This window comes from Lepidochelys kempii, chromosome 2 (genome assembly GCF_965140265.1).
Source record: "Lepidochelys kempii isolate rLepKem1 chromosome 2, rLepKem1.hap2, whole genome shotgun sequence".
In the NCBI taxonomy this organism is placed as follows: Eukaryota; Metazoa; Chordata; order Testudines; family Cheloniidae; genus Lepidochelys; species Lepidochelys kempii.
Window position 1 is genome coordinate 76,848,823 of NC_133257.1, and position 20,087 is coordinate 76,868,909.

The window sequence follows — 20,087 nt, forward strand, 5'->3', positions numbered from 1 at the left end:
CAAAACTCTATCAGGAATACAGAGACTGTTTGAATTTATATGTAATAAAAAAGACAGAATGAGTGCAGATACTTTGTACAGAGCCACTAAACAGGGTGGACCAGCTCTTCTAAATATATGATACTATCAATCCAAAACATTAGTGGATTGAGGTGCTCTAATTAAGCCAAACACTGGGTCTTTACTGAGTAAGAAACTGGTGGCAGTGTAAATATTACTAGGTTACCAGTTTAATAAAAAATCACATCCTTCTGCAATTTATATACATCTTTTAGCAAAGACTACTCTGTGGTTTAGGACAGAACTCTAAATGCAGTATTTTTCTTCACCAATGAAACCCATTGCAAATAATCCAGATTTTAAATCAAATCACAAATCAGAGTTTTAATGGTTCCGTGAGCCATCTAATACATATGGCTGGCCAGCTGTTCACCAAAGAAACTTTTTTCTAACTTCTTAGAAATCAAAATTAACTTTAACTCACCCACTCTCCCATAGTACAAGTATTTTCAGGGTAGGCATTATGTTTATCAACATTATAGAAAAGTTGTTTTATAGAGAAACTTTAGTAGAAATGCTGGCTTCTGGTGGATTTGGGAAAAAAATAAATTAATTTATTTCTGTCTTTGCAGTCAACATTCCTAACAAAGAAGTGTCCATATGTGACATGGTGGGGGGAAAAGATTTGGATTGACAGATTGCACAAGAGGAAAGGGCTTTGATTTGGAAAAGATGGGCAGTCTCAGTTTGTATTATGGTAAATAAAAATGTCTTTATGATACTCTTTCAATGGTAGCTCACATCAGTCAGGTTAAAAATATAGAGATTTTCATTCATATATGGCGGACATATCCAGTTAGAGAGTATTGGGATGTGATTAGTAACTAAATATTACAAATTGTTGGATATTTATTACCAAATGATCCTTTACTAATTCTTCTGGGCTTCCTAACAGAAGTGTTCAGCCTCAAAGAAATGAAGAATTAATCTGTCATCTGCTAGTAGCTGCTAGGCTGCTGATAGCTTCTCATTGGAAAAAAAGAAAAATAGCCCAAAATTAGAGGAATCATTCCAAAAACTATGGGAGGTTGGTACAGAAATACTTATGCATGTTATGTATCCAGTAAAATAGACAAGGACAAACAGATAGTTAGATATATGGTTACTGTTTAGCCAGTATACTTACAAAGTACAGCAAAAATCCAAGCATACCTATCCAATGATTTTTAATATTAATGTTTGATGTACACACCTGGTTTGATAAATATGAGCAGTCAGTACTTTCATTCAGTTTACTAAAATCACCAGAAACATGACTTGGGTGTTGTAAAGAGGCTGACTCTGTAATATGCTAATACCAGCTAAATAGAGATTTCATTATTATAATTACTGCATGTTTCCTCAGACAAAATGATTGTAATGATTAGTGTTTTATTTCTGATGATTACGTGACAGTGATTTGACTCCTGAGTTCTGTTTCCAGCTCTGCACACTGGGAAAATTTGAAGCCTTTTTTTATTTTTGCATTGATGCAGCTTCCCTGATGCAGCTTCCCTGATGCTACTAGTGATAGAAGCTGCAGTGTAGACAGGACACAGTTTTTCCACACTTTGGTTTTCAGGATTGGAAAAGGGGTGAATCTTACAAATCCTGTTCAAATCCAGCACAGGTTGAGTCATCATGGCCTTGTGGTTAAAGCACATGACTGGGAGTCAGGGAGACCTGTGGTATTTCATGTTCTGCTGCAGCTTTCTTGTGTTGCTTTAAGCAAGACACTTAACTTCTCTTGTGCCTTAGTTTCCACATCTGTAAATAGGTAATAATTTTTACCTACTTCATAGGGATTTTATGAAGCTGAATTAATTACTGTTTGTAAAGAGTACTATAGAAAGAGCAAAATATAATAAAAAGAAAGTGCTGGTCCATTTGAACTTTATTCAGTAGACTGCAGTAATTATTGGTAAGCAGCTTCTGGCAGGGGAAGAAATCGGGCTGTTGACCTCAGAGAAGTAAACTATAGGGAGGTTTATGTGAAGGTGTTCATGTTGTTAATGTTGTTGTAAATCTTAATCCTTTAATAAAGCTGTGACCTTGATGTTGACAAGTAGTATGCCATAGAGCAATATATAGCGTGGCACCAACCTTGTAAATCTCATGTCATTTTTGCCACTGACATAGACAACATGTAAAAAGAAATCAGACAGCAGAGGTTTATGAAGAACATTTATTTGAAGGAAAACGTTTTAAATCAGACTATTTTTTTAGATTAAATCAATGGCCCTGCCAACTTTTTATTCCTCATGATAAAACGTATTTGTGAAATGAAATCTCAACAATGAAAATGTGTGGAATTACACAAAGAAGTTTGTGTGCTTACTTCTCTGTTGGAGGTACGTTTTGAAACAAGGCTATATCCCTATCTTCTGGTCACTGTAGAGCAGGGGTGGCCAAACGTAATGAGCCTCCGAGCCGCATACGACAATCTTCAGTAGTTTGAGAGCCAGGGTGCTACTGCCGGGGCTCCTTCTCCACAGGAGGCACCTGCTGATGTCCTGAGACCCCATCCCTGCTGGGCAGAGAAGACCCTAGCCCCACCACCCTGGTGCACGGCAGAAGCCCTGAGCTCCCTCCCCGCCCAGTCTGATAGGCTACAGAATCCAAAAATGGCTGTGCCTTGTTTGCTGTCTGGCCCAAGCATTGCAACATCATCAGCAGTATCATGGCGACTGTGGCCTGCTCATGGAATGTGCGAGCACAAGCTGCTCTCTGCTCCAGTCATTGCTTTCCCTTTGTATAAAGATAATGGTGTTTGTCAATGAGGAATAAGGTAGTACAGGCAGACAGTGATTACTGCATTTTAGGTGTTCAAAAACAGCAATATGGCAGCGTGATCTTTTACATTTTTGTCTGATGGAGTTGGAATTTAATTTAAAAACAAAACTATTTTTTCAATCAACCTGTTTAAGTCTAAAATCTGACAACGTCCCAGTAACTGTAAAAACTGAATCTGAATGAACAACGTAATCTGTTGAACATCTATCCCACCCTTTTCAGTAGAATTATGTGCTGTTTGGATGATTCACATGCACATATTCTAAAAATGACTGGTGTAGAACGTTTTCAATAAGGGCTTCTTCTACTATGTTTATATCCTGGAATAAGAAAAGAAAAAGATATTTAGGCAGATAAAAACAATTACCATTTTAACAAGCTATTTCTATTCTTGAGAGCTTGATTAGACCATGACCCAACAAAACATTGATTTCAGTGGAACTATATGCATGCTTAAAGTTAAGCACATACATAAGTAGTTTGCAGGATTGGGGACTTACATTATACTACTCAGTTTTAAGCACTGACAATTTATCGTGGGTGAAATCTTTACTATGAAACAAATTTAATTATAAAAGGAAGAATGCCAGAAGAGACTGACAAGTAAAATATGATATGCAAACACCAGTAACTCCTAAGGTATTTATTACAGGCCCCAGACACACAGATGCATATTATGTAATTATATATACAAATAACAAAATGTTGCGTATCTCAGCACTCTGTGGCAAACAAGATAAAAAAAAATACATGAGCCATCAATAAAATATTATCCAACCCAGGTGTATTACTCTTATATGCATGTAGTATAGATTAACATTTTATTGATGGCACATGTGGTTTTCTCAAGTCTGGCACCACTTCCTCAGGGGTTTGCCCTCACTTTAGAAAGTATTGGATTCATCTCTTTTTTTCAGTATGATGTCTGGATGAATGTCAGTCAGGGCGATAAAGGAAACCACTGAAAAAATGTTTTTGATATTTTTAATAGTGTTTCAACTCTTGTTATGTATAGTCTAAATTTTATCAAGTTAGGAGAGTGTAAGTAGCTGTTGTTTAATAGCTCAATCCATTGAAGCCAGTGGGGTAAGTTGAGGAACAGAGAGAGGTTAAGTGTTTGCCAAAGGTTACACCATGACTTAGCAGCAGAAATGGGAATAGAATCCACGTCTCCCAACTCTCAGTCTTGCGTTCTTACCACTAGAGTCTGTTGTCCCCACTAATATCTATTACTTCTTCATAACCTCACAACGTATCCTAAGCATGACATTCTGACAATTTAATGCATACCCTCATATGACATATTGATTGTCAGAGGTACAGAGGGAGATATGTAAAGAAGTCAGGACAGTAGCTTATAAAAATGATTATATTATTTACTCACTATGTAGTCTTCATGGTAGAATGTGTGTCTGAGTTGAAGGTGCCTTATAAAATTCCTGCTAAAATAGCTTGGATTTTCACCAGGTATTAAACGACAAATTGGACAGTACTGTAAACGGGAAAAACTATCAATATTGAGTTTTCATTACAAAGACGTTGCAGAAGGAAATATTATCAGTGTTAAGGGGAGAGAAATGTGAAATATCTGGAACAGTAATAGCTAAATGGCTTTCTTTGAGTGACATAAATATATTTACTGCCAAACACAATATACCTGCAGTCCAGCAGTAAAGTTAGGTTAATCCCAGTTGCGCGTTTTCTGTTCAGTGATCCCATGGGGGTGTCTGTCTGCCCTCATCTCATGCTTAACTCCTTCCCTGCTACCGGCTAACCCAAGACTGTAAAATGAAAAGTTATTTGTTGTGCTCCCAACCTATGTGCCACATGATTTACTTTTCCACTGAAAATATGTGGTGGTTTACTGTGCTACTTAAAACAAAAATGCCTTCATTGTTTTGGAAGGAGATTTTAGTTCCTTCATAAATTTTGGTCCTCTGCAATATAGCTAACCATTGTAATTGTTGCAACATTTACTTCAAATCATATCATAAAAATATTAGTACACATTAAAACAGCATTTGAATAGCATGTTTAAAAGGCTAACTTATTGACTGATACTTTTAGAGCTAAATCGTGCTCTGTGCTCTTCTGGTATGAAAGAGGAGGTAGAAACAGCAGACCAGAATCTCTCCATGAACCTCAACTGAGCACTCTCAGAAACAGATATCTAATGTGCCAACCCACACAATACATCCCATGGAGGGTGGATGATCTAGTTATTACTTAGTCCTGCCTTGAATGCAGGGGACTGGACTAGATGACCTACTGAGGTCCCTTCCAGTCCTACACTTCTAGGGTTTCAAGATTAAGGGGAGAGGCCAGTCTTCTAGCTGCAACCACTGCCCTATGGAGTGTTTCCCCAACCTGCCCTGGAGAACCCTTTGCTATGTGGCAGGATTCTGGTAACAAATTATGCAATGAGCAGTGTCTATGCTCTTGCTGTACCAGTTAGTCACATTTATAGGTCATGTTGCTATGACCTCAATGTGACATAGAGGAATTTCTTGACTCTTTTGGGGTTTTGTTCTATAATCTAAACATTATTTAAATTAAACTATAGTTTGTATATTTGTGTGAGGTTTTCAAGGAAGGTGTTACACCATTTTAATGAAATGCTGTGTAATGTATATTATTTACTGGTGTATAAGGGATAAACTTGTTTAATTGTGGAGTGAGACCTTTTAACACAAGAGGGTTAACTAAGTTGTAAAGGCCTTATTCTGCCCCATAACTGCACACAGCTACTGCTTACACATTTGCTCTAAGTACTATAAATAAACATATTTATGCTAAAAAATGTAACATTTTTGTTTGGCAATTACCAGGTTGGCTTCTATATCTGCTGAACAATCAGCAGACTTGAACAAATAAATGCTGAACCTAATTTAAAACCACACAACTAAAATTTGGCAAAATATGATCTGCTAGGGTAGTAACTCTTAATGGTGAACCCAATGTTCAACTGTAACCTTATTTGTTCTTTCCTTAATTTGTACTCCCAATACTATATACACGAGGGGTGGGCAAACTACGGCCCGGGGGCCGCATCCGGCCCTTTAGACATTTTAATCTGGCCCTCGAGCTCCCAATGGGGAGCGGGGTTCAGGACTTGCCCTGCTCCGGGCATGCTGGGGCTCTGCACAGCTTCCAGAAGCAGCAGCATGTCCCACTCCTGTTCCTATGTGTAGGGGCAGCCAGAGGACTCCGCATGCTGCCCCTGCCCCAAGTGCCGCCCCTCGGAGCTCTCATTAGCCAGGAACTGTAAGCATTCATGGCCCGCCATATAATTTCCATACCCAGATGTGGCCCTTGGGCCAAAAAGTTTGCCCACCCGTGATGTACACAGACCTACCAAAACGTTAACATCAATCTGATAGTAGTTAAGCAGATTGAGAACTAACCTGCACCACAAGGGAGAAGAGAGTGTTGTCCTTTGTTTTATTAGTGATGAGGGATAGTTGTGTCATATATCAGTCATTCAATTTGTTAACTTTTTGACTTGGCATCCCTCAGGATCTGGTCGTAAGCAAATTCAACTCCCAGTGAAATCAGTGAGAGTCGTGCACAGAACTTGTCAAGATCAGGCCTATATACAGGTCTTAATCCTGTAATTTGATCCCCACAGTCAGACCCTTATGCCTCATGGAGCCCTAGGCTTGGGGCCATTCTATGTAGTTTTGTTTGTACAACTGTAATAATTTGTCCTTGTCCTGTGTGTCCTTTGTAGCTCTTATGAATCACTGGAGTAGTTCTCAAATAATGATCCATAGATCGTTTTGTGCTAGGCAAGAGGACTATCAAGATAGACAGAAAATACTGCACAGAAAGTGGAGTATAGGAGGTTAGGAGCTGATGTTGGGTCCGTGGAGAGAAATGATGAATACAGAATTTTAAAAGTGGAAGAATCACTGAATCTAGTAAAACTGTTGGTGGCATGGCATTTTGAAAATGCATGTCATTAGTCCAAAGGGCTAACTATAAACTCTCCTTTGGAGCCATCATGACATATGGGTGTATTTCTAGTATAGAACTTTTGATACTCTTTTCTAGCAACGCTAGCTGTGGTGGAATCACTGGTACAGATTGGGTGCAGGCCACTTATTTTTGTAATTACTGTGTCATCCAAGCCAAGTTTGTAATTCATGCTTTTTTTCCACCTGTTATCATGTCTCCTAGTATCTGCAGCCAAACAGGATCAATCAGTTTAATATGTAAGTTCAATAAAGTACACATTTGTACATATAACTGACTGAAAGATAGTTACCACTGCTCTCCTTTCTGTTCTATGATAAGTGAGACAATGGTCCATTAGATCATCTTCATGCAACTCACACTGGCAAAATGGACAGGCATATCTGGGAATTACAAAGATGGCATGATTATGAATGACTTTCTTTGTTTATAAAAAACACAGGTAGATTTTGTTTTCCAAAAAGTAATGAGGAGTTTACCCTAAATATTTAAAAATGCTGATTCTTAGCAGTATGCTATACAATGGTTGAAATTTTTCAAAGAAGAATGTGATAAAAAATGGCCTTTTTTCAAAAATAAAAACGTTAATGAAAAAGCTGTGAACTTGATTTTTTTTTATTTTTGAAAAGTGTCACATTTCATATTGTTTCTTATTGAGAACATTCTCAAAATCATTATTACTGGGTTTCAATAGACAAAAAAACTGATGACCATTTTGATAAAAAAGTGACAAATTGTAAAAAACAGAAAATGGCTACATGTCAAACCCTGTGAAATGGAAACAACTTCCAAACTTTGACCTTTTTTCTTTTTGTAATTGTTTGACCAGCTGTACTTTGTACTATTTTATCCCAACACCAATATACAGTAAACTCAATAGAACAGTGGTCACATTATGATCATCAAAGGGCGGTACCTCGTTGCTGTGTCTCCAAGCTCTTGTAGAGGTCCATATTTTTCTATATATTGCTCACAAGTCCTTAAATGAACTCTCATTTCACTCAGACATACCTAGGCAATATTAAGAAGCAACCTGTTATTCTTTAGCCCAACAGACATGTCATATACCTGGTGGTCTTGTTCACTTAGCATAGCTTATTATCTTTGCCATTCTGAGGCCAGGTTTACATTATCTGCACTACAGTAACACAGCTATGATGTTGTAGCCATGCTGCTATAACCCTGTAGTGTAGATGCAGACTATGGCGATGGAAGGGGTTTTTCCCTTTCCTTGGATTTTTCACCCCTCTGAGCACCATAGCTATATCAACCTATTGTAAACCAAGTCTGAAAACTTAGAGGCCAGTTTGCTTGAGAGCTATTTTCATTAGAGTGGTAGCATTTTCATTAAGAATATATCATAATTTCTATTATTAGCCCAACTTCTCAGGAGTTATAAGATCTTACTGACTGAGCAGATTATTTCAAAATATTACCTATCAAAAAAGTGCATGTTTTTGAGTGTAAAATTAATTAGAACTAGATATCTAGCAGTTTGAGACTTTTGTCCTGGTTTTCAGACTAACATTTTAGATCGTGAAATGAAGTGTTGGAGACAGTGGGTCCTACCCACCAGGTCTTATGCAGGTAAAAAGACCTATTTGATCACATTCCTCTCCGTTAAACTGGTGCAAATCTGGACTGACTCTACTAAAATCCACGATACTTTTACTAGACTGAGGGCCAAATCCTAGTACTGACGAAGTCAATAGCAACACTCTCATTGGCTTCATTGGGACTGGGATTTGGGTCTTACACGGATGTAACTGAGATCTGGCCCATTCACTTTACTTCACGACCATGTTACAGTAAATCATGTGAACCAGGCCCTTTACGTATTTTTTACAAAGAAAAACAACAAGAGCCTTGTACTCCTTGACATATCAATGACATTTTCTGTTGCCTCTGTCTCAAATAAAAAAAACTACAAAAATGCACATGTAGTAGTATTAAGGCACTGCCTTAAACTATCCATTACCAGTGAAATACAGTTTTCTGAAATACAAAACACAAGGTGAAAATAAAAAATAAAAGTCACACTATTATATAACATTCCTGATATGTTTCTGATGCTGTTTGTAATCTAACTAATCAGATAACAAAGGCACTTCCTAAATTCATCCCTTCATTCTGGCATTCCGCTCCAATATGTTCATCTTACAGCTGATATAGAAGAATTAGTAGGTTTTATTTTGCAGCTGATAAGATAAAAGGAAGTAAGACACTGAGAAAGAAGAATGAGGAAGGAGTTGCTGTTCTGGCCTATACTTAAAATCAAAACAGGATGGGGTATTCATTATGCAGAATGAAAAGGGGACAAGTATGCAGTGAAAGGTTGTGAACAAAGTGACAAAATGTTTTGGTTTTGTATGAACTTTCAAATTAATGTATATGAGTAAAGTACGAATCAACTGTCTTCCTTGTCCAGACCTGCTAATTCATTCTCTTGCTCGACCCTGCAAAGTTAGAAATGATGGGCCTAATTCTCTACTGCTTTGCAATTTGTTTAGTGATTTACACATGTGCACAATGGTAACATTTTACAAGCAACTTTGCACAGGGGTAAATGATAACACAAGCGTCTTGCCTAAATTAAGAAAAAAAGGTGTGGGTTTTTTTTCCAGTTGTTAGCTCAATTGAGGTATTTTAACTTGACGGAAAACACCAGTAACACTAATGTAGATGCAATTTAACACCTTTAGTTTGATTCTAGCAGGTTGTTATAGTGTAGGTTCTTGCAGCTGAGCTCACTCAATTTAGAAAAGCACTTTTTCCCTAGTCTAAATAAGGCCACAGTCTAAGGTAGTGGAGACTCAACCCTGGCAAATCTGGACCTGGGATAAGTAGGTCCAATTGGTCTGACTGAGTTTATTTTAGTTTGTTTACATGAGGAAATTGACTGGCATTGCTACAGCAAAATATTCTGCTTGCCCTGAGGCCAGGTCTATGCTAAAAAATTAGGTCAATCCAGCTACATTGTTCAAGGGTGTGAAAATCCACACCCGGGTGTGACTTGTAGTTCAAGGGACCTGAGCCCCAGTGGTGACAGCACTAGGTCAATGGCAAAACATTTCCCTTGACCTAGCTACCGTGTCTTGGGGAGGTGGATCAATGACAGTGCTGGGAGAACCCCTCTTATTGCTGCAGTGTATGGCTACGCTGAAGCACCAACTGCAGTGTGCTGCTGTAGCAGTTTAACTGTAGACACAGCCTAGAAAAGAGGCCTTAATCTTATAATTTCTTGTGCACAGAATATCTTTAGAGTTAATCAGTAATGAACGTTAGACTTGCAAACCTGTGTGTCACACTCTGTGCAGTTTTGGTATACAGTTTTCATCTTCTTGGCAATATCAGTAGCTGGAATTCCTTCAGAAGGAAGATAAGACCGGCAATAAGGACATGTCCATGTATTATTCCTTAAACTTGTAACAATACAGGAGTGACAGAATCTGCATAAAGAAATTAAAACAAATATAAACACTTTCCATTAAAGCAGTACAAATAAATCATAATTATGGTGACATTCCAGTTGGGGATGTGTGTGTATATATGTCATCACTAATATAATATGGCATGATGATCAGTTTCTATGGCAGATCTGGTCAGTTAAGAGGTGTGTTGTTTGCTTGTAGCATCCTACTCTATAACTTTGTTGATAAAGTAATGTACAGGTCATTGGAGTTTCTACAATAGGAAAATTTTTATCCATAATGTTCCATTAGTACAGCAACACTGATGGTAGCAAGGGTGACTCCTGTAGGTGCAGGCAGTAAAAATGCCACAATTTAGCATGTTGCCCCTTGACCTGATCAGCCCATGTCCCACATATTAATGCTGCCTCTGGCAGGAATAATTTGCCTGGGGGGTTGGTAGAATGTCAGAGCCCTGGTCTGAATATAAACCCACAATAACCCTGCTTTGCAGCATCACTGTGCGCTTGTGTGTTCTCTAAAAGTATTTAAGGGCTGTATATTTGGCTTCAAAACAATAAGCTGTAGGTTTGTTTGGCAGATTTCTCCTGCACTTGCTATTGTGAATACAAGTAAATTATGGCAGAAGCTGTAATACTTTTGAAGGAATGAGAGTAGGGGAGGTTTATTCAGACAGTAGAATCTAGGCTAAAATAAAAATAGTGAAGGGTTCAGGATAACAAGGGGTTAACTTGTCTGCAACCCTTTTTAACATTTATGTAAATTACTTAAAAACCTGGACAGGAAGATAATGCTTAGGTTACTTTATGTAAATGAAGTGGCTATAAGATCACAAATGCACAATGAACTATGGAGGCAATTAGATGCTTTTGAATTTCAACGGGATAAATCACAGTATATCTAAGAGTATGGTATTCAGTAGAAATGCAAGAGGGATATAGGGGTGGATTGGGACGTGAGGAAGGTTTGAGGGCTAATCTGAATTTTGGGAGGGTGGGCCCAAGTCCATCTAGACAAGAGGCCCACCTCCTCAATTGAGGGAGGGGCCACAGAACTCAGAAAACAAGATTCCATGAGACAACAAATGATAAAACATGAATAGGAATTGGGGTCAAAAGTTCAAAACAAGGGTTCCAGATGGGGACACCAAGCAGAGAACCCTAGACAGCATCCCACTGCTTCATAAAGGAGTCCAAGGAGTAAGTGGATGCTGCCCAGAGACACTCTGCCCAGACCAGTGAAATGACAAGGAAATGGAAGTAGGCTCTACTATTGCAGAGAACCTCTCCGTTGAGTGTCCTCCTCCTTGACTGAGGTATGGCCATCATGGTGCTAGGAGGAGGTTGACTAGCAAGTCACATGACTTCTTGGGGTCACAGATAGGGAGTGCATAGCAGAATAGATGTGGAGTAAAGTGCAAACAAAAACTCAGCAGGAGGTTCTGGAGGAGCCAAAAGAGTGGGTGCAATCTTGCACATTGGAGGTGGGCATGTGCCAAGGATTCCATCTCATCGCAGAGGGGACAGGAGTCAGGGGCATTAATTGCCATTATCTCTGGCAGACCTAGGTGGAGTAAAGGTTGGCTAACTGGGGTTCCTCATCCTCGCAGGGTGATAGAACACACATCACTGTGGAACATAAGGCTACGAATATGCCCTGTTTGGAGCAGGAGTATGTAGTTATGATCTCTGGCTATCGTTTCAAACAGAGCAGCTGGATATGGTCCAGTCTGCTTGGCTGGTGCACCGTAAGTAGCGGGAGGGATCGGGGGGCATAGCCCTTAATTTGAGCCCTAACGGCCCAAGAATAGGGGCTGGTGTGGGAATACCCTCTTTCTGGACCTGTTCAAGAGAGAAAAAATGGATTCACAACACAGCAGGCAGTTCAGTCATCTCAGGATTGTGTTTACCCCAAGATTAAACTGGAGCCTACAAACTGGGAAAGTTAGAAAGAGAGTGGTATAAGGAGCTGGAAGAATTATCCAGTCAAACACCAGTCTTATTGGAAATGTGATAGAATTGGCTTTGGAGGTATCTTTTAAGGCAGAATATTAATATATATTGGTATAGAGGTGTGGTGTTGCAGAGTATCAGAGGGGTAGCTGTGTTAGTCTGTATCCACAAAAACAACGAGGAGTCCGGTGGCACCTTAAAGACTAACAGATTTATTTTGACATAAGCTTTCGTGGGTAAAAAACCGCACTTCTTCAGATGCATGCAGTGAAAATTACAGATACAGGCATAAAAATACTGGCACATGAAGAGAAGGGAGTTACCTTACATCCTTAGAGGTTTTTAAGGCCCGGCTTGACAAAGCCCTGGCTGAGATGATTTAGTTGGTGTTGGTCCTGCTTTGAGCAGGGGGTTGGACTAGATGACCTCCTGAGATCTCTTCCAACCCTAATCTTCTATGATTCTAAGTGGAGAACCAGTGTTGACAAGGCCAATTCAGTTAAGGTGGATGTGGTCCACTCCCAATAATTGATGAGGAGGTGTCAATACCAAGAGAGGGAAAATTGCTTTTGTAGTGAGCCAGCCACTCCTGGCCCCTATTCAAGCCCAAATTAATAGTGTTAAGTTTGCAAATGACTTGTAGCTCTGCAGTTTCTCTTTGAAGTCTGTTTTTGAAGGTTTTTTTTGTTGAAGGATGGCTACTTTTAAATCTGTTATTGAATGTCCAGAGAGATTGAAGCATTCTCCTACTGGCTTTTGTATGTTACCATGCCTGATGTCTGATTTGTGTCCATTTATTCTTTTAAGTAGAGACCGTCTGGTTTGGCCAATGTATGTGGTAGAGCGGCATTGCTGACACATGATGGCATATATCACATTAGTAGATGTGCAGATGAATGACACCTGATGGTGTGGCTGATGTGGTTGGGTCCTCTGATGGTGTTGCTAGAGTAGATATGGGGACAGAGTAGGCAACCAGGTTTGTTACAGGGATTGGTTCCTGGGTTACTGTTTCTGTGGTGTGTAGTTGCTGGTGAGTATTTGCTTCAGGTTGGGGGGCTGTCTGTAAGCGAGGACTGGCCTGTCTCCCAAGATCTGTGAGAGCGAGGGATCACATTCCAGGAGAGGTTGTAGATCGTTGATGATGTGCTGGAGAGGTTTTAGCTGGGGGCTGTACGTGATGGCCAGTGGTGTTCTGTTATTTTCCTTGTTGGGCCTGTCCTGTAGTAGGTGACTTCTGGGTACCCATCTCACTCTGTCAATCTGTTTCCTCACTTCCCCAGGTGGGTATTGTAGTTTTCAGAATGCTTGATAAAGATCTTGTAGGTGTTTGTCTCTGTCTGAGGGATTGGAGCAAATGCGGTTGTATCTTAGGGTTTGGCTGTAGAGTAGGGGTGGGAAAAACTTTTTGGCCTGAGGGCCATATCGGGGTGCGAAACTGTATGGAGGGCTGGGTAGGGAAGGCTGTGCCTCCCCAAACAGCCTGGCACCCACCCCCATCTGCCCCCTGCCACTTCCTGCCTCCTGCCTGCCCCCCTCAAAACCCCTGACCCATCCAACCCCCCCTGCTCCTTGTCCCCAGACACCCCCTCCTAGGACCCCTGCCCCTAACTGCCCCCCAGGACCCCACCCCCTCTCTAACCCCCCCTCTAACTCTCCCTGCTCCCCATCCCCTGACTGCCCTCCCAGAACCTCTGCCCTATCCAACCGTCCCCTGTTCCCTGTCCCCTGAACACCACCCCCTGAACCTCCACCCCATCCAATTGCCCCCTGCTCCCTGTCCCCTGACTGCCCCCTGGGACTCCCTACCCCTTATCCAACCCCCTGACCCCGGCCCCCTTACCACGCCGCTCCGAGCAGCACGTCTGGCCGCCGCTTCCAGCTGGAGCCAGACATGCTGCTGTGCTGCCCTGCATGAGCAGGCAGCCCCACTGCCCAGAGCGCTGCCCACGCGGCGGCATTCCTGCAGGGGAGGAGGAACAGCAGGGGAGGGGCCGGGGGCTAGCCTCCCAGGCCAGGAGCTTGGGGGCCGGGCAGGACGGTCGTTTGCCCACCTCTGTTGTAGACAATGGATTGTGTGGTGTGTCCTGGATGGAAGCAGGAGACATGTAGGTAAGTATAGCGGTCAGTAGATTTCCGGTATAGGGTGGTGTTTATGTGACCATCACTTATTTGCACTGTAGTGTCCAGGAAGTGGATCTCTTGTGTGGACTGGTCCAGGCTGAGGTTGGTGGTGGGGTTGAAACTGTTGAAATACAGGTGGAATTCTTCAAGGGCCTCTTTCCCATGGGTCCATATGATGAAGATGTCATCAATGTAGCGCAAGTAGAGGAGGGGCGCTAGGGGATGAGAGCTGAGGATGAGTTGTTCTAAGTCAGTCATAAAAAGGTTGGCATACTGTGGGGCCATGAGGGTACCCATAGCAATGCCGCTGACTTGAAGGTATAAGTTGTCCCCAAATGTGAAATGGTTGTGGGTGAGGACAAAGTCACAAAGGTGTGCCGGGGCCTCATCAGGGATACTGTTCCTGACAGCTTGTAGTCCATCCTTGTGTGGAATATTGGTGTAAAGAGCTTCTACATCCATGGTGGCCAGGATGGTGTTTTCAGGAAGATCACCAATGCATTGTAGTTTCCTCAGGAAATATCTCAAAGATAGCTAGGAGTGCTGGTAGTGTAGGTCTGAGGAGAGAGTCCAAATAGCCAGATAATCCTGCTGTAAGAGTGCCAATGCCCAAAATGATGGGGTGTCCAGGATTTCCAGGTTTATGGAGATTTGTTCCTGTGCTATAGCAGGGAGCTTCTTGAGCAGATGGTGTCATTTCTTTTGGTACTCCTCAGAGGGATCAGAGGATAGTGGGGATCAGAGGATAGTGACCTGTAGAATGTGGTATTGGAGAGTTGCCTGGCAGCCTCCTGTTCATAATCCGACCTGTTCATGATGACTACAGCACCTCCTTTGTCAGCCCCTTTGATTATAATGTCAGAGTTGTTTCTGAGGCTATGGATGGCGTTGCGTTCTGTATGGCTGAGATTATGGGGCAAGTGATACTGTTTGTTCACAATTTCAGCCTGTGCACATCTGCGGAAGCACTCTATGTAGAAGTCCAGTCTGTTATTTCGACCGTCAGAAGGAGTCCACGCAGAGTTCTTCTTCTTGTAGTGCTGGTAGGAGGGTTCCTGTGGGTCAGTGCACTGTTCAGTGGTGTGTTGAAAATATTCCTTGTGTCGGAGACGGTGAAAGTAGGCTTCCAGATCACCGCAGAACTGTATCATGTGCGTGGGGGTGATGGGGCAGAAAGAGAATCCCTGAGATAGGACAGACTCTTCTGCCGGGCTCAGTGTGTGGTTGGATAGATTAACAATATTGTTGGGTGAGTTAAGTGTATTACTGTTGTAGCCCCCTGTGGCATGTAGGAGTTTTGATAGTTCACTGTCCTTTTTCCTCTGTAGAGAAGTGTGTGTTGTAAATAGCTTGTCTCGTTTTTGTAATGTCCAGCCACGTGGAAGTTTGTGTGGAAGGTTGGTTTTGTATGAGAGTCTCCAGTTTTGAGAGCTCACTCTTGATCTCCTGTTTGCTGTGTTGTGGAGTTACCAAAGAAAAGTCTTAAGCAGATTCTTAAAAAAAAATTGTGGGGGTAGGGCCTGCCACCCTCATTACGTTAAATAAGGTTTGAAAATAGCAGGTAGTCTGGACTAAATCCTCTTCTCATTAAAGTCAGTAGGAGACTTACTACTAACATGAGAGACACCAGGATTTGGTTTGTTAAGATTAGCGAAGCTGTCAAGGATGTGATGGGATGAAGTCAGGACTATGGAAATTACACTGTGAAGCTCTCAACAGCAGGTGCACAAAAACTGTTATCAGATTTCTCTGTGGACATGCTTGACAAATGGCAGACTGCCAGAGAGAGTGTCCACATGATTCTCTGAGATCATGCTGTGAGCATGCTGAAAGCTTTTACTGATGTTTTGTCTAGGCTTGCTGAAATGAGAACTGAAGCAATAAACTTTGATATTTTCACTTCATTTTTACCTTAATTTTTCCATTTTCTCCTCCTTCAATGTGTTTGAAAGCCAAAAATGCAGTGAGGAAACATAGTCTGTATATTGCACAAAATGGGCAACAAATATAGCTTCCTCAAATTTCCCTTTTTGATCCAGAATGTGCTAAACCATCACTCGCAGGTCCAGATACTGCATTTCAACCAATACTTAATCCAGATAAATATATACGTTTTTAAACTAGCAATCTAGGTGTGCCTCTGTTAGGAGACAAACTTATCTAGGGAGTCAATGGACCTGTGGTCAATAATCCAAAGCAGCATAGTTACTGGCAGAGTAAATATCCCATTACAAGCTGGAAAAAAAATTGTGTCTCATATTACCAGAAGTTTATATTTCCCTAGTAAAAAGATTATTATCATAGCAATCTAATCAATGGGTCTGCAGTATGTAAAAATTGGCTGAGAACAATGAGTTTTTCATAAATGTCCTTTACTCAAACTATACATTTAAAAAGGTCTAAGGACCTAGCTGCACTAAAAAACCCACCACATTTGAATATGAATGCACGAAAATTGTATTATAATATGTTTTTTTTTTCTTTCCCGGTGCAGTAACACTGGTCCTAAGAATTTGGACCTAGGGCTCTAAATGTTGCTAACGGTGCTGGAGCTCAGCTGGTGTTAGCAACACTGGGAAATCTTTGGAAAATGTCCAAAATGTAAATAGTTGTAGTGGTTCTGAATCTCCACTGCCTTGCCCCTTGTACAGTAATTTACACCTAGGCAAAGTAGGTGGAATACTACCAAATCAGAATTCTCAGGCTGGTGGTGACATTTTGCACCTACTTTGCCAGGTGTAAACAACTACACAAAGCACCAGGGAGTGGTACATCAGGCCTAACATGTTTTCTATCCAAGAATAAACCATGTTCTAACATGATTTGACCTCAGCCATGTTTCACAGCCAGGTTTTAATCTGGATTACTTTTGTATTTTAGACAGGGTTTAATAGTCTTCTATAAACATCCGTGATCATGGTTCAGTTGAGTTGTCAGGGGCCCGCCCCTGTTAATGTCACATGGTATAAGACCGGTTTGTCCTTTGTCCACCCTACCTATCAAATCACCATTGGGGAAGGGTGATATAGCATATCAGGACAGATGGAAACACAAGAATTTATTGTGTACAAGATAATATTCTGTTACTGGGCAGTGACTTCTTCCCTCTACTGACTAACCAGGAAGCAGTCTGGATACATTTCAGGCTATAACATAAACTACTCTACAGCTGAGTCCTACCATTAAAACAGTTTGCTCTCCAGTTTTATTTGGTCAATACAAATGTAAATACATAAATACCACAAAACAGCCAGGATGGGGGTAGAAGAAATAAACGCTGAGCTTCTCAGGATGTTGTCTTTGAATCTTGTTGAGGGCCCTATTCCTCTGCTCTACAAATACAGTTTCTGGATGATTGATTGACTGATTGAAATCTTGTGCAAGAACTTGTCTTTCAGGGGCACATGGAGAGGAATTGTAGGAAGGTATTGGGAGGACAGTGGCATAAAATGAGTAGACTTAGCCTGCGTAGTGTGATGAGTTGTACTAAGTTGAGCTTTAGCCTGTACCCGCTACTAGGCCAGTCAACTTGAGTTAAAAGCAACAGCAGTTTGAAATTAAGGGGTTTTCATTTTGGTCAGAACTTGATTTAGGCGCAGGACTTGAGTCACAGAGACTCTGTGTATATAAAATCTCCCCACTGTATTTTTCACTACATGCATCCGATGAAGTGAGCTGTAGCTCACGAAAGCTTATGCTCAAATAAATTGGTTAGTCTCTAAGGTGCCACAAGTACTCCTTTTCTTTTTGCAGATACAGACTAACACGGCTGCTACTCGGAAACCTTCCTTTAAAGAGGAAATGTTTGGCCATAGGTTATGTTAGGTTTTTATTACTTGACTACTTCATTCATAGTGTTTGTTTCTGAGCTAATTCATAGAGCTTTTTCTGGGTTTGTATTTCTTGCTCCGCTTTAAAAACTCACCTGTGGCCAAATATTAAATCTTTAGTCAAAAAATTTGAGTCTTATCCTTCAGCCCTTCCTCTCGTGTGTTACTAGTGTACTGGAAATTCACCTGCGCAAAGACTCTTGCATTAGGCCCCAAATCTTTTTTTTTTTTTTCCTGTGCTTCTGGAAAAGAATTTTCCCATTTAAATTATTGAATCAAAAGGAAACTTCTTTTGGAGTTCCAAACACAAGCACGGTTTAAACAAAGCTTTTTGTTACCAACTTTGGCAGAATAAATAAGTATTTGTGCAGACTGGCATGATTTCCTAGTTTCAAGGTCTGCTTGTTTTCCTGGCTGCCTCAAGTGTAAAAATCCTACTAATAGCATTTGTGTGCTTGGCTCAGCCAGGAGAGACAAATACACACAGCAACTTTTTGGCTGTGTTTGCAGTAGGAATCTTTTGGGCCCACAATTTCCAACAGGTAGCATTAACAGAGGCTGTAACACAGGCACGGCTCAGGCATTTTTACCACTATACTATTGGTAAAATATCTGACCACTATCTGACCCTGATCTGACATGCTGTTAAAAATGCCTCAGCTTGTTTGAACCTGGTTTACGCCACCCACATTCTCCCCCAGTACCAACTCTAGTGGAGCTGCACACTGAAAATTACAGGTCAGAAAAATCCTAGTATAGAAAAGGCCCAAAACGAGCTAACACACCAGGTAGCTGATCACACAACTGCTAGACACTGAAACTGAACTGAAACCTTAGCATGTGCCTGGGTTACTGATTGATGACAAATTCCCTGGAGACGTTTTTCTACCAAAAACGTTAAGAATAGACTGTAGAATAACAATGATAAAAAGTAACAATAATCCTTCCCACTTTTAACACACCTTTCCACCCAAAGGTATCACCCCCCTTTGGAAACAGTAAATTGCTAGTACAGATGGCCTGGGTACAGAAAACCGGATCTCCAACCCCAGCGTCCCTTGTTCAGCTGATCTCCAGCTCACTTGCCTTAAAGTCCAGGTTAACCAGCTCTTTGGGGGGTGGGGGTTTAAATCGTTTTAGAGACAAAACCTCACTTTTTTGTTTTAACCTTTGGCGCTGCTGAAAAACAGAATATTGGCTTTGATCCTAAACTAGCCCAATTCTCCTTCCTAAAAAAACCCCCAGTTTGTTTACACTCTTTGGGGCCAAGTTCGTCCTGGTGTAACACCCTGAGGCTCAACTGAGTTACGCCAAGACCTGCTCCTTTCTTGGCAATCTTTCGCGCAGAAGAAGACGGGCTTCAGCCAAAACCAACAAGGGGCGTGGGGGTGGTTCGTTGGGAGGAAGTCTCCAGTACCCCCAACCCCTTCCCCGGGCTGGGAGGAACCCACTCTGCCCGGCTAGAGCCAGACACAAAACGGCGGCGCTTACACGTGGCCGCACTGGGTCCTCACGGGCTGGTGCAGCACCTCCAGGCAGATGGAGCAGTCAAAGGACGGGACCCGCGGCTGCTGCTCAGGAGCTCCCCCCAGACCCCGCGCGCACCGAGGGGCAGCGGCGCCAGCGCCCCGGCTGTCGCTGCTGAGCAGGGAGCCCATCGCGCGAGGCAAGCGGCTGCGGGTCGCGGGCGGCGAGGCCGCCGGACAGTCCTGCCGGGCTGCTGGTTTTGCTGTTTCCCTGTGTCGCTCGCAGTACAATGGGGCGGGGGCGGGAGGGGGCCGGCCCCGGCCCTCCCCCCTCATCCTCTCCGCAACTCGAGTCAGACGAAGCCACTGGGAGGCTGGTGTGGCTCTGGGGAGGGGGACACGGCGGCGCAGGCCCCGCAGATGCTAAAACAAGCACCGTAGCAGAGATTAGCGTCCACGATCCACCCCCTCACCGAA

General features: G+C 41.9%; 1 protein-coding gene across 2 annotated transcripts; it reads right to left on the reverse strand.

Moving 5' to 3' along the window:
• Window positions 1–2,261: 2,261 nt before the first annotated feature.
• RNF125 (ring finger protein 125) lies at window positions 2,262–19,876 on the reverse strand. 2 transcript variants are annotated; one of them, XM_073329418.1, is made up of 6 exons: window positions 19,636–19,819; window positions 10,103–10,256; window positions 7,724–7,818; window positions 7,100–7,190; window positions 4,217–4,324; window positions 2,262–3,152 (listed from the first exon to the last, which is right to left on the reverse strand). In XM_073329418.1, exons 1-6 carry the CDS (start codon window positions 19,800–19,802, stop codon window positions 3,060–3,062), a joined length of 708 nt encoding a protein of 235 aa, XP_073185519.1. In that variant the 5' UTR covers window positions 19,803–19,819; the 3' UTR covers window positions 2,262–3,059. The 2 variants fall into 2 exon arrangements, with proteins under 2 accessions (XP_073185519.1, XP_073185520.1); XM_073329419.1 differs by lacking the exon at window positions 4,217–4,324 and having other exon boundaries at window positions 19,636–19,876.
• Window positions 19,877–20,087: the final 211 nt, after the last annotated feature.

Coding starts and splice junctions, on each gene's coding strand:
- RNF125 (XM_073329418.1), bottom strand. CDS start 19,802: ATGGGCTCCCTGCTCAGCAGCGACAGCCGGGGCGCTGGCGCCGCTGCC. Junction 10,257..19,635: donor AGGACCCAGTGCGGCCACGT/GTAAGCGCCGCC, acceptor TTCTTTATGCAG/ATTCTGTCACTCCTGTATTG. Junction 4,325..7,099: donor GAACAGAAAGGAGAGCAGTG/GTAACTATCTTT, acceptor TCCCGTTTACAG/TACTGTCCAATTTGTCGTTT.